A 14,692-nucleotide genomic window follows, 5' to 3' on the forward strand; every position below is an offset into this window, starting at 1 on the left:
CTCAGGATGGATCCCGTTGACAGTACACCATGTTCATGGCTTTAACCCTTGTTACCCCTGAATATTTTTTATTCATTTCAGAAATTCAAAACTCCCTTACAGGCAATCTCCATCCTCAAGGAAGTAGATTTTTGGTGAGGTCATTCTGGGTGAAATTTCAAAATCTTGACTTTCAGCACGAAAACCCATTATTTGACTGTGTAATCCATGTTTAACCTATCAATAATTTAATCCTGAAATGCATTTGTATTTTATCCATGACTCTTCAGCACCCAGATTCTGAAATCCATGTTGAAAGTGATATCGTGTAACTCCTATGAGTTTCCTGAAATATTTTGAGAAGTACAAATAGTGACATTTACAAGTGGCTAAATGACAGGTGGACATTTCCACTTGAAATGTCATGGATAGGATATAAATTAATTACAGGGTCAAAAATGTGATTTTCATGCTGAACGTTTGGATTCGGATTGCCAAAGATCACTCCCCTGTGACCTTGTCCACTTGAAGTGTCATGGATGTAACTTTTTTGAAGGGTAAAACATGGCAACATGCTAAATTTCTTGCAACAAGCAAAAGAATTGTGATTCACTGATGTCAGATTCACCTTCGTCCAAAAAAGTTATATCCTGCTCATTATGGCTGATTATTAAAATATCAGCACAGACTGGAGCGCGATGGAATTTTGCAGTTCACAGGGAGACGGTGGGCAGCGGTGGAGGAGTTGTACCTTTGTCAGTTCCAGCGACTGTCAATGCCAGAGCAGAGAGCATCTCAGCAGCCAACAGACTGCCTTTGTTTCCATCACCCTTCTCCACTTCTGTCATGTTACTTTTGCTGTTCAAAAGTATTTTGAGACTCTGCTTGTTTGGTTCACAGCCTGCCATGCCTTTGCTTCTGTGCACAATGACACAGCTTAAAAACAAGCGTTGTAAAGTGTCAAGAACCCACTCCACCTTCGGTTTCAGTTTACCTCTTCCGTTGCAGAGTAACATGTTGTCACATGGATTTTATTTATAATTCCTTATGGAAATGTTGTGCCTGCACATTTTGGTCAACTTCATAGTTTTTTTGTTGCAGTAGAGCAGACTGAATCACACAAAAAAAAACAATTATTATGAAAGACTCTCAGATGAGTCAACTCATCGACTTTTAGAAGGCAGACGTCATATTTTTAAACAGTATATCTTTGAATTTTACATTTGTAAATTGTGTTTTTTGTTTGGACAATATTATACACTCCTACTTTAAAAACAGGCGAATAATGGGTGCAAGTGTTTCATCAAGTCGGAGGTACATTCACTGCTTTTGTTAGACCTCAAGAATTCAGTCTGCACAGGAAAAATGCTGTATATAAACATAAACATTATAAAAGCTCTACAGGGAACTAAAATGTAACTTTACAAATAATGAATGGGAAGTCATTAGTAGGGCAATGAAAGTCTGTCATGTCCTCTGACACATCTTAAAGCACTTAGGCTGCGTCTGCTGAATCACCATGATCTGATAATGTCAGATTTATTATAGTGTCCGTTCGCAATGAGAGCCCTGTGGGTATAGGTTAGCCAGCTGTAGTTATCGCTGCGGGGTATATTTAAGGTTTTGACAAAGAAGGGAAAATAAAAGCATTTTCTTTTCTCTCTCGTTTCAGCCTCTCGTACACTTAAAAAACAAAAACTTTGTCATCGCTATCTTGCGCAGCCAAGCCCCACTTTATTGAAAATACTTAGTCTATAGCTTAAGGAATAGGACATGCAGTAATAAAAGCAGAAGAGATGAAAAGTCATCCAAGGATCATCATAAAGTGCGGCTTTAAAGAAAATATGAAATTGCAAGTAAAAAAACCCCAAACACCGGCTCATCTCAGCTCCATTGGCTCATAACGCCGGATAACTGACTTCTAGATCAAGTTTTTCTTTTCTTTTTTTTTTTTTTTGCCACGAACCAAATAGGATAACTATTCCCTCTAGCAATGACATATTACCTGGGTTCCATGTGACTGGAGCAATGATCGCAAAATGTGTGTTTGTTAGATTAATTTGGTTCTGTCAATCAGGCTCAATGACAACTTGCCGAGTGATGTATGGTTCTGCAGGTGTAACGTATGATCAAATCAGAAAAGAGGGGATTCTAAATTAGAAGATAGGATAACAGTTAAAAACCTATTGTCCCAAAGGACCTGGAAGCAAAGGGACTTCTGCAGAACGCAGCAACATTTCTATACAATTTTTATTTTTGTTTTCAGAGTGGCAGCACAGAGCTTGTAAGACAAATCCTTTCTAATAGGAGGCCTCCAGGGCTGCAGGGGAGCATGGTCGATACACAGAGACATGGGGAGCTTTGAAGATGGCCTAACTCTCTGCCTCCATCCAAATGAAAAGGCAGGAGACGGGCCCGCAGGGACAGAGCCGGGCTAAGTTTCTATGAACACTATCTACATAGCACCTCGGATGTCCCTGTGTTTGAAGTGACAACATCCAGATTAACTCACATTAGGGACAACAACAAAGCCTTTGCTGCTGCATCCTCATTTAATGCCCTGAAGAGAGGGCTTCCAAAAATAGAAATTTAACAGCTATTCAAAATTAATTTACAGTTTTAAAACTTTGCGCATGTTGTCACGGCATTTTTGTTCATGCAGATGTAAAATCATAGAATATAATAATACTTTTCTTTACTTATAATAAATTATTACATCTAATTTAATGTAGTGTTGGTAACAAATGCCTTTATCAACCCCCCCCACCACCACCACCACCGTTTGGTGATGTCAAATTGTGTGTTGTGAAGCAAATTACGTGCTACCTTGTGTGTTTGAAGTGTCAATTTTCAGTTTGAATAATGGATTTCTGCTGACAGGGAGGTGGGTAAGATTTCTTAGTGTCACCACGAGGATTGCAAACACAATGAACAAAACGGATGCCCTCATGCTTCTTAAGTGGGTGTTGTTATGTTGGTGACATCCTCTGTCGTTCAAAGAGGTTAAAAGAAGAATTAACTCGTGTCTGAATGCTGCCGAGATTTTCTGAGCTCACATGTTGGGGATGAAGATCATTCAAGTGATCTTCACAAATGTGCTCTGACTGAGAATGAAGATCATTCAAGTGATCTTCACAAATGTGCTCTGACTGAGAATGAAGACATAAATTAAAGCTCGGTCTTGAATAGAACTGATTACATTCTGAGATTGGATTTTTACAGATACCACATAACCCATGCTTGGATTGGGACTCATTATGGCACTCATTATAAAACCATTCCTGTGAGTATTGTGTGTTTACACTGAAATAGCATTGCGTATTGTGAGGCATACAACGGTACCCCATAATTATGTTGGACAAGTAAGTCCAGTAGCAATGAAATCATAATATAATCATGTTCAATTGTCCAAAATGCACAATTCCTATTGAACTGTGAATAAACACTGGTATATACTATTTCTACAACTAGTAATGCAATCTGGAACTTTAGACATTTTCAGAAAGCAGGATAACATACTCCTAAATCTAAAAATGTGGTCACCTGTGTCTCTGAGCATGTGGACATAAACCGTAAGTGCTTTGGCACTGTGATTAGGAACCATCAAGTCAGAATGAATTAAATGAACATTGTGGTTAAGTTATTTGGGATGGTAAGATGGGAGGGATGAAGACCATTTTACTCTTCTGTTGAGAAATTGTGGAAATGGCTTCTCCCCCTGAGCCACATAGGTGCTGCAATGCAATGCCTCTGCCTTTGATGCTGACTATAAATATGAATGGACTGGAGGCTGTGGTTATTATTGCATGGAAATCTTTTTTGGAGATCTTTGCGGATGTTCATGGAAAGGAGTGCTGACAGTAGTGGAGCACCGAGCATCGAGAGATGTACGCAAAATCTTTGGCTTCAGTGTACTTATGTCTCTTTTTGCTTAAGCATAGCTATTAAAAAATGAATGAAGTTATCACGGCTCCCCTTAAAATATTGCGAGATAAATGTGTTCTGCTAAACTAGGCTACATGTTGTGGGTTTTCAGATTGAGTACAGAATGATGAGCAATATGGCTGTCTTAGCGTTACAGAGCTGTGTGGAAGTTAAGCGGTGCATCTTGAGCTTTCTTCAGCCCACACGCTCCTACGTCAAGCCTGTTTACCTGGGGGGCGGGGGGTAGTATTGCGAGAGGTGCATGGGGGGAGGCGGGGGGGGTTGAAATGTTTGTCTTTGTTTTCCTGGCAGTTTTTCGTATGTGGGCGTTCAGTTTCAAGAAGCACCTCGGGATGCTTTTCAACAGATGGAGGCTTTAACTGGAGTGCTGGCTTCCAAAATCAGGGCGTGATGCTTTTGTAGCCTGCTATTTTAATTTGTGTGTTTGCTTGTTTGCTCCTGTGTTGTTTTCCAGACAGATGACAACATATTGCGAAGGTGGTTTGAATTAAGTTGTTATGTAACTATAGATTTAAGCTGGCCATGAAGTATCTGTTTGATGTTACGTCAGGGGTTAAAGTAGATCTTACCTTTGGAATGTGTGTCTGCATGCTGATTGTAAACGTGAACCTCCTGGTCTCTGTTGGCTGTGGTGCTGAACCCGGTGCTGTCCGTGGTGCTGAACCCGGCGCTGTCTGTGGTGCTGGACCCGGCGCTGTCTGTGGTGCTGAACCCGGCGCTGTCCGTGGTGCTGAACCCAACGCTGTCCGTGGTGCTGAACCCGGCGCTGTCTGTGGTGCTGAACCCGGCGCTGTCTGTGGTGCTGAACCCGGCTCTGTCTGTGGTGCTGAACCCAACGCTGTCCGTGGTGCTGAACGCGGCGCTGTCCGTGGTGCTGAACCCAGCGCTGTCCGTGGTGCTGAACGCGGCGCTGTCCGTGGTGCTGAACGCAGCGCTGTCCGTGGTGCTGAACCCAACGCTGTCCGTGGTGCTGAACACTGCGCAGTACATGGTTCTGAAATGGTCAGAAGCACAGACTCCACTTCAGAAGTTTCATCTGAAACCTTTAATGCATTCTTTATCACATGAAGCTACTTATCTCATCCATCTGGCATCTATTACCAGTAGAGAGAGGCTGTATATAGTAGCAGTGGAATTGTCAACCATTTAATACTGATCTGAAAGAAATGTGTGTAATGCAAACTGTCGCCTGTACAGGCAAACCTGCAGACTGTTGTGACACCCATCACGTAGACTGCTCGCCATCTTTTGCCTAAAATGTATTTCTTTTTCGATTTGATGGCATTAGAAGAGAGTAATTGCTTTTCTGACCTGTAATTTTAGCTCAAGCTCTGTGTAACCCAGAATGCGTACCTTTGATTTATGTCTTTTGTCATGCTGCAATCTGCTTTGAATTACCTGAACCTGTGTAACTGAATTTTCCAGCTCTCCCTTAACTGTGGACAAGCAGATTTTTGCTCCAGATTGTTTGATTTTCTGTAATTTACTCAGCTAATTAATTACTGTTTCAAAAATAATACAGTGTGCTGCTAATTTGAACTCTGCATGTCTTAAAATTAACAACGACATTGTCTGCTGTTCATCCTTCTCATCTATAATTCTCTTTTCTTTCTCTAACTTTTCTCACATTTTCTGCCACACTCTGGGTCTTTCTCTTTTCTACTTATTTCTATCTCTGTATCTCAAAGCCATTTTTCTGCTCACTAAGCAGTGGTGGCACTCCTTTAGGGACCGTGGGTGCTAGAGTGCCGCAGGCCTCCCTGGAGTCAGACCGTAGCCTACAAACACTCTGTCCAACACCAGACAGGACTCCTTTATATTTGTCCTCCTTAAATAAAGTACAATGATTCATTATCCAGTTTCTGTTTCAATGGACGTCAGACATCTGTCAAGTATCTGTCTTCTTTACAGGCAAAGGCAACAGTCTGTGGATTATCAATTTGCACATATATGTTTAAATCAAATCCCTCTGATGGACATGGCCTTCCGGAAGCAGTGTCCCAATGTCAGATGTTAAGCATTTCCATTCCGCTTCATTGAGAGTGAAGCCTTGGCAGTTGGGAAACCAAACAAATAGGTCACTGTTATAGTAATGTGCTATAAATAGTTATGTGTGTGTCTACGTACGTGCAACCAAATATGATGCTGTGTGTATGTGTCAGGGATGCTGTGTCTAATTTCGGGCTCTTAGGAGAAGAGAGTGAAACGATCAGGAGAGTGAAGTGGGAGTGAACCCCAGCTCCACCAACTAATGGTTTAGTGTTTATTAACTTGCTAGGGAGGTATCTCCTGTCGTTATGTATCTCCTCAGCAGCAAATGGCCCCTCCATACATTAACAGGATATGAGCGCATTATAAACAGCTGAATACCATGTTGGCTCTCCAATAAAGCTTTATTAAAACAAAGTCTATATAATAAAAGGGATTTAAAGTACCTCACCTTCCTGCTTAGTCTGAATTCCGGGCTGGAATAAAAAACATAGGATCTGCAGAGGGAGAGTTGTTCCTGACAAGAATGCATAGAGACAAGGAGGGTAATTTATTAATGAACTTTTCCTAAGCCATTCTTTAACAGATTATCTTTCCCTCTGCATAATATTTAAGTCAGACTCATTAAAATCTAGATCTGCATAAAGAGAGCAGATAGAACAAAATAGATCAAAAAAGCATTCACTGGATTGTGGAAATGAAATATCCATTTTAGTGTCCAATTAAGCTTTATAATTAGCCAAAAGTGTTCCATGCCTTGATTTCAACCCATTTTTTCCTCTTCTCATTTGTTTGTCCCCTAAACACATTTTTTTTCTTTCACTCCATCGCATTGCATAAGAAATTAAATCGGTGTGCACCCACTCACTCATGTGCAAAGCCCCTTATTCTAGTGGGCTCCTTTTGTTTTAATGCAGAGCGACAGCTCTGTCCTTTATAGTCATGTTCTATTCCTGACAAAGCAACCCTGATCTATGTGCAGCCAGTTTCTACGTGCACAAGATTTGTGGTCAAAAGATGTCACTACCTGTAGTGAATGTCTTTTTTCTTTGTAGTCTAATACAGCTTGAAATTGACCCTGAATGGATGCAGTTTCTGAGTGAGAGGAGACTGCTGACACTAGTGATAAACTGTATGATGATGCAATGTACACTAACACAAAATCTTTGGATTCAATTGATTTTATTACTTACTGTATCTTGTTAATATTCTGCATTGTCAGCATCAGATACTCGCTAAGCATTATTCTAAGCTTTATCATGTTACATAGTGTCAGTGTTCATCCATTGCTCCATGCAGTGCAGTCACATTTCAGCAGTGTATCTTGCATATGTATGGATGTGCTCTTGCTGTAGAGAGCCATCTCTCTCATGACCCAGCAGAGACAAACAGCTCTCACTGTGGTCATTTTTTACTCTCCTTTGATATGCCTACTCAGTTACCTTGAGAAGAAAGAGCGCACTGTTTGTTTTGTTGAGCCTACTTTCATTTTGCACGGGAGAAAGAATCCATTAATATTGTCTTGCCATACAGCTTATGCACTGATAATGCAGGCATTGCTTGGAGATGAAAAGAAATAGTGCATTACTGTTACCCTGGCAGATGACACATGAAGCTCTCACTGGGTGCCTGCTTTGAATAGCCTCAATGCTACGGGGGTAACAGAAGCATGGAAGAAAAGACTCAGACAGAATCTGGAAAGAGGGGAGACGATGTAGAAAAAGAAGAAGAATATGGTTTGAGAACAGGACAATATGGGAAGGACAAAGAAGTAAGGATAAGATAAATAAATAATTATAGTAAAACTAAGAATAGACCACTTTTTTTTTTACATCCTATAAAAAATATAAAGAAATCATCCCACATAGTTAGAAGGGTTTGTGCATTTTAAGATGCTTCAAGACTGAGATGTGTGCTTTAACTTTAAACCTCTCGAAGGATGGGTATTAAAAGAAAATACACATTTGTACAATTAGGCTAAAATTACATTTGCAAACTGAAAAGAAAAGGAGTATGATTGTCTTCAGTGAATGATTTAGAATTTATCAGTTTGTAACTATGACAGATTCCAGGCAATTCAATATAGCTGGGTCCAATTCTTTATTGCCCCTCACCATCAATATAATTGACTATTGTCTATCATTCACACACTGTTAGGATTTAGGAAACCATAAACTCAAAGGGGGAAACACATAGATCACACTGAGGTAACTAGAAACAGGTGAAGAGACAGGAGTGTCAATCAGACACAAAGCAGCAGGAAGTGGCACACAGGAAGAAAGTACACCCATGAAAACAAGAATATACATTAAGATATACACAAACCCATAATAGAACAGGTGAAGGTCAATAAAGAGCCACAACTCACTTTAAATGTAACACACATCATTAGTTTTATGATAATCTGAGAGCGTTCACACTTTTCTATCCAAAACACTGCCTGGTATGTTTGTGTACCGGAAATAAACCAGAAGGTAATACATTTGCTATAGAAAAGTCAACCACTTTAATTGCTTTTTATTAAAAAATACACATTGAGCTAAAGTGCAGAACAACTGCATCCAAGTAAAGTTAATTAAATAATCTGCATCTTTTTATAATTCAACTGTAAAGAAAAATGGCAAGTAAATCTGTAGAACATAAAAGCTTTTTACTATTGAAATGTTAATGATGTGATGCACCAAACATGAAAAGTAGCTTTGAGTGAATTAATGCACAGAGGCATAATGCAAAATAATTCATGACTGAGCTGCAAATCAACATCTTTTGATATGTGTCATTATGTTTTCATTCCAATGCAAGTGGCTTCCATTGTAAGATGCATTGCAGTGCACCTTCTAGAACTCTGTCGGTCCTAATATATAAATATTTAATGAGAAAAATGCCTCCATAAAAAGCAAGACGATGTGTGTCCCCATAAACATTTCACAACCTTAATTTCTGTCTCAGATTATTGTCATCCTTTTATTGCCACGGCTCTCTCACTTCTTTCATACTCCAACTGTCTGTCTTTGGCTCTCATTCTCTCCGAACATGTGACCTAGCGGCAGACTTGTGGGAACTGTGGTGATGCTGTCAAGCTGAAAGCCTCCCCAGAGCCTCAGAGGAAACAACAGAAGCAAACATTAGAACAACCCCAAAATGTCGACACAAACCAGTGTATTTGTCAGTCTGACCTGGATTTGCTCAAACCAGCACTCAGTCTCACCATAGAAAAGTGTCACCACACAGTTTATTGCTTTTTGAGAGATAGAAAAGCAGATGGGTTTGACACTGTTAAGTGCAGCTCCTGTCACTGGTTGTGGTTGGGTCTGATGGAAGACCGTTGTCAGGATTAGACATTATTAAGAAGAAGAAGAACTCACTACATCAAATGAGAAGTTGCCATCTATGTTGCACCAGTCATCGTACGGAATCCATGCATAAACAGACCCACATGCAACACAGAGTTGTTTAACAACCTGCTCGTATGCACCAAAGAGTTAGTTCTCCACCAAATTCACTTTCCGTCCTCTTTTACCCTTCAACCAAAATGCTCCCTACCCACATTCCAACTCATGCCTCAGTGGCAAACTAAGTTTTATTTCCCTAGTGGAAATATTGAACTGTCACTCAGATCAATTGCCAGTGTCCAGGGCATGTCATGGTTCCTCTAATTATATTCCTGTGCAGCTGGCGCAGGCCAACGTAGCTGTGGGGCAGCCATTGTAATAGAGGCATCACTGGGCTATAGATGGATAGAGCGAAGCGTCGGCCAAAGCCTTGCAGTCATCGCTTGCGTCGGTGGAGAGGCTTTACTCCAGCAGTCAGAGCAGGGGCCAGGGTGTCTTATCTGGCCCCTCCATGTGGCTCGTTGTGTGCTGGGGGAGTGCATTACCATTTTTCTACCCCTCTCTCTCATTCCTCTTTTCCTCTTCACTCCTTACATCCTCATGAGAGGTCTAGGCACTTTGCCATGTGTGTTTGCAGAGACAGACTTCTCAGCACTGAATGACACCAAATTATGGCTTTGGTTGTTTTGCCTTAAAAAATTACATTTGCTTGACTCATTTGTCCACATGTAGATTAAGTGAAGTCGCACTGATTAACGTTCAGTATAATGTGAGAAATATTCAGCGTATTTTCTCCTCCCAAACATTCTTTCCCATATTCACCAGAGGATGTGTGAGGAGTATATAGAAATGGCACTCTGCCGCCCCCTTTTCCTCACTGGCATTGTGCAATTATGCCATCGCAATATTCATGTGAAAGAGGGTGGGCAGAAAAAAGACAAAGGAAAAGAAGGGAAAAGAGTGTGACAAGGAAGGTAGCGAGTGTGGAGATGAAGAAGAGAGAATCAAAATGAGCGCAGACAGCAAATGGGTGGGGGCAGATAGCGAGGGAGCGAGGATGAATGATGTAGTGGAGAGGAGGAGACAATTGCGATACAAAAAGACATCAAAATGGTAAAGTTTGCAACAGGAAACACAGCTGGGGAAGACTGTGTATGATGGGTAAGAACAACGGTGACAGAAAGAGGAAGAAATGAGGAACACCAGGAGCAAAGCAGCGTCTGAAAAGCACACGCAAACTCAGTTATATAAGCAGATGCTGCTGCGAGGGAACTGTGGGCTTGTGCTGGAGATGAGGAGAGCTCTCTGTCACAAGAAAGGGGACAGAGATAAGTGAGAGAGACAAGACATAAAAAGAAATACTGAGATAGAGAAAAACAGGAACATTAGTGGGAGAGTATCACCGGAAAGAGGTGGTCTGAGGAAACAGACGTGAGGTGTCCTGGATGGCTGATGAAATAATCGTGGATGGAGAGAATGCAGACATGAGCGAAGAGAGACAACAAAAGCAGGAAGCATCAAGAGTAGTGATTGTTGCTCAGCTGAAGACAGGGAAGAGCTTATTAGGCTGCACGGTGAAACCGAGAGTGGCTTGATGAGGGAATAAATGCCTTAAAGGGAAAACTGGAAATGTATGTCTCGACGGGTGTTACTAAGTGTGATTGTGCATGTATGGTGTTAACAACATATGAACATGCTAAGTGTAGCTACACTGTATAATGCATAATGTATCTATCTTTGTGGAGTGTCATGCATGCATCTGTGGTGTTTGCATTGCATGATACTTTATGTGTGTTTCTGTCAGTGTGTGTGTGTGTGTGCGTTTTGTCCATGACGTTTTTGTCTTATTCTGCTATTAATACATTTGGCTGTATTTAAACTTCACAGAAATCTGGCAAAATAAATAGACAATAAAAGTAAAAATAATAAAATGGGACCCTCGCTTCACTTTTCCATTCTCAAAAACCCTGCATCCCGCTGGATCACATTCTGCAGCTCAAGCCCACTCTTCAGCCCATTGTTAGTCATAACAGCAACCGCCTTCTCTTCTCTTTATCTCTTCCTTTCACATATACTTTGGAGAGGTTCTCCCCTTGGTGGTATTTTCCTTCACTGCACTGCCTTTCTCTCTTTTGACCTCCCTCCTTCCCTTTCTCTCCATCCTACCCGCCCCTCCATCTTGAGTTTTGGTCTGTCAGGTGTATCACGCCTCTCTCCGTCACTCTCTCAAATTCAGGTCTCTCCATCGGGCCTCATTTTGACGACAGGTGCTCCTTGCCAATCGGAATTGACGAGATTGCCTGGCACGCCACCCTGTTGGCTTCCAGTCAGCTGCTCCTATCTCAGTCTACCACAGAGGGAAGGATGGGATGTAGCTGCGAGCGAGTCCCTGTGCAGCTTCATACCTCCATGTTTGCATGCTTGTGCTTTTGTGTATTAATTGTTTAAGAGAAAGTAGAGGAGATTAAGACAAGACTTAAGAGTGACAGGAGTGAAGAGAAAGTAGAGTCATTGCAAAGGAATAAGATGGTGGAGAAACTAGAAATAATAGGGAGAAATAAGAGTGAGTAACGAGAGAAAGAGAAAGAGAGCAAGAGAGAGAGAGAGAGAGAGAGAGAGAGAGAGAGAGAGAGAGAGAGAGAGCATTTCTCAGGAATTCCGCCTGTAGAACTCTCAACCATTGTTTCTCCCAGTGTGAGGGTGTATAATCATTCAGCCTTACCACAATAATGACACCATCTGGGCCCGCGGAAGATGGCTGCCTCTCTCCATCTGAAAAATGGATCGCATAGATCCAGGGTGATTAGAGCATCAGCTGCACACGTCCTCGACTATAATAAATTCCAGCAGCAAATTACAAAAGAAGACGGGGAGTCTCTTCCTTTCACCAATAACAACATTTGGCTGGATGACAACGAGTATAAGGAGGACGGAGCCGACTCCTGAAACCGATAAGCAGAATGGGTAGTGTGCGCACGCACATGCACACACACACACACTCCTTCCACTCTCTCACACATTAACTCCATAGTTAATTAACATTGTGTTTCACTCATGTAGAACCAAAAACACTAGCCCCTCCCTTTCCAAATGAAGAGAACATTAGAACAGCTCTGAAACAAGCCTCATGGTTGCAAGCACACTGCTCTTTATTATAGTGCACATGCTGGGGCTATTTATTTCAAGGTATAAAGAATTTCTCTGATTTTCTTGTGATCACAAGATTTCTTGTGTAAAGTGTGATCAACCTATGCCAAGTTCAGCCCTAGTAACCTTTACAATCATAATATGGACATCAGAATTGGTTTTCATGCTCATGTACAATACTTTTTATATTTATTTTAGCCGGTGTGTGGTGGAAGATAGACAGTTGCATGTTTGGCTTGCACTTACTGTTAGCCTCTCACTATTTGAGGATCAGACATTGTCTCGAGCCTTGCAGATGAGGTCTCTTTACGGTGAATGGTCATTTACAAGCAGAATCCCCCTTTTAAAGACGGTCACAATGTTTCCAGTAAGTGGCTCCTCGTTATACAATCAGAGTAAAGATCTGTCATGTCTCTCTAGGATTCAAGGCTTGTGGCCTTCTTGTATCTGTGATGCAACATCCATTTTAGCATTTAAAAGATGCCCTTAATTGATTTTCTTTTTACATTATTTGTGAAGGTGGTACTGGAAAAAAGTAGAAATGAAACATGACAATGAGGGCTCACAATGACCTGTTGCCATGGCAACACTTCTCTATTGATCTAGCCAACCCTCATCTCCTTTTACATTTGCCTTCACTCTCACATCACTCTTGCCCCCCCCCCCCCCCCCATCAGTCACTCTTTGGTTATTCTCTCCACTCTGGGCTCCACTTGCTCTCCATCTGTCTGTCGTGTTCTGTCATGGAGATTGATACCTTGTGGGGCTATGCTAACCTTCACCTGGTTTTAGCATATTTTGCTCTTCTGTTCCAATCTGTCAGAATAGATCCAGCGCTACCTGCCTTATCCATAAATACATTCATTCAGAATTTAAATCCTAACCCGAGGTGATGGTTCAGTAAATACTTTGAAGTGTCACTGCATAATGTGATTGCGATATTAAAATGTTCTTATGCCCAAATATAGATAAACTGCAGGCTCAGAACAAAAATATAGTTCATGCTCCTTTTAGCTCCTTTTTATTCATTCTTTAATCTATGCTACTTTTGCCCCCTGACATTCCGAAGATAACGTGCTTTGCTTATTTTTTCCCTCCTCATTTGCAGAGACGTTTCCCACTATTTACTGAGTTATTTAAGGTTTGAAACTAACTCTCACATCCTGTCAAGCCCTGCAAATTGTTCCATGTAAGCACAGTGGCATTTATGCATGTGACAAAGCATGCAGCGCATAACATATGCAATTTGAGATAATGTTGTTAGTCTCAAATATGATTTATATGAAATACCTGCCGTGTGACATGATATTCCCGTATATTATTCTTTCATGTTAAATCAAATTTCAAAGGTAATAATTTCACACAGACAGGAATCAATTTATTTTGTAATTAAACCATGTACCTGCACCAACTTTTCATTTGCAATCAGCCGAGCTAACATCACGATGACAGGGTGTTCACCCAGGTCTGCTGAACACGCTCACTTATATTACTGCGCCACTGAGAGCACACACTTTTTCAAGGTCAGTGTAATTGTGTTTTGTAGTACTTATGCACACATTATGTTTAAAATTCAAACTTGTATCCTAGTCTAAAGGGGATTCTTACACATTTTAAAATGTATGTGTGTTCATTTCATGTTTAAAAAGGCTTTTTAATGTCACTGTTGATGGAATTATTTATTCACACAATGAGAACAGAATAATCTCAGAAGCACCAGTATCATTAGTCCAGTGCTGTATGACCAGTATAATGACAGACACATACAAGTCCACTCCTATTTGCACTTCACATTCAAACATACTATACTTGAGTGTGAGTTGTCACAAATATAGACAATCATGCAGTACATGCAGTATTTACATTGCCACCCTGTGCAGTTTCCTCATCTTTTTCTTTCAGAAAAATGGCCCTGCCATGACTAATGCTAGGAAAATGGCAGGGAATATTTTCAGCATGGAGGAGGCAATTTTGATGGTCCAAGGGAGAATACATTTTAAAATGGAAACTGCACAGGCAGCTTGCAGACCTCCTACACAATAGAATAGTTGTAAAGCATGTGTGTATGTGCGTGCACATGTAATTGCGTGGGTGTGTGGCTATGTGCTGCTCTAGGTCCTTAGTAGGTGGCTGATACATCGTATTATTCCTACTAATAGACACAGGGCATTGTTGTGAATTAAGGAGGCTGATTGCACTAAAATACAGAGAACATTGCTGTACGTTTGCTCCAGTATGTTGGGCTGGAAGGGAGCTTTTTTTCCCATCAAGCCTGGACCAGACTGGGAATAGTAACATCG

At 41.1% G+C, this 14,692-nt stretch overlaps 1 protein-coding gene across 1 annotated transcript in view; it reads left to right on the forward strand.

Annotated features, from left to right (window-relative positions):
- The window catches only part of celf5a (cugbp, Elav-like family member 5a), a 149,599-nt gene that overhangs the window by 22,130 nt on the left and 112,777 nt on the right, over window positions 1–14,692 (forward strand). Inside the window, exon 3 of the mRNA XM_068743522.1 lies at window positions 9,682–9,736. Within this exon, the coding sequence (XP_068599623.1) occupies window positions 9,682–9,736 (55 nt within the window). The remainder of the gene's footprint in view (window positions 1–9,681; window positions 9,737–14,692) is intronic.

Source organism: Brachionichthys hirsutus, chromosome 9 (assembly GCF_040956055.1).
Source record: "Brachionichthys hirsutus isolate HB-005 chromosome 9, CSIRO-AGI_Bhir_v1, whole genome shotgun sequence".
NCBI lineage: Eukaryota > Metazoa > Chordata > Actinopteri > Lophiiformes > Brachionichthyidae > Brachionichthys > Brachionichthys hirsutus.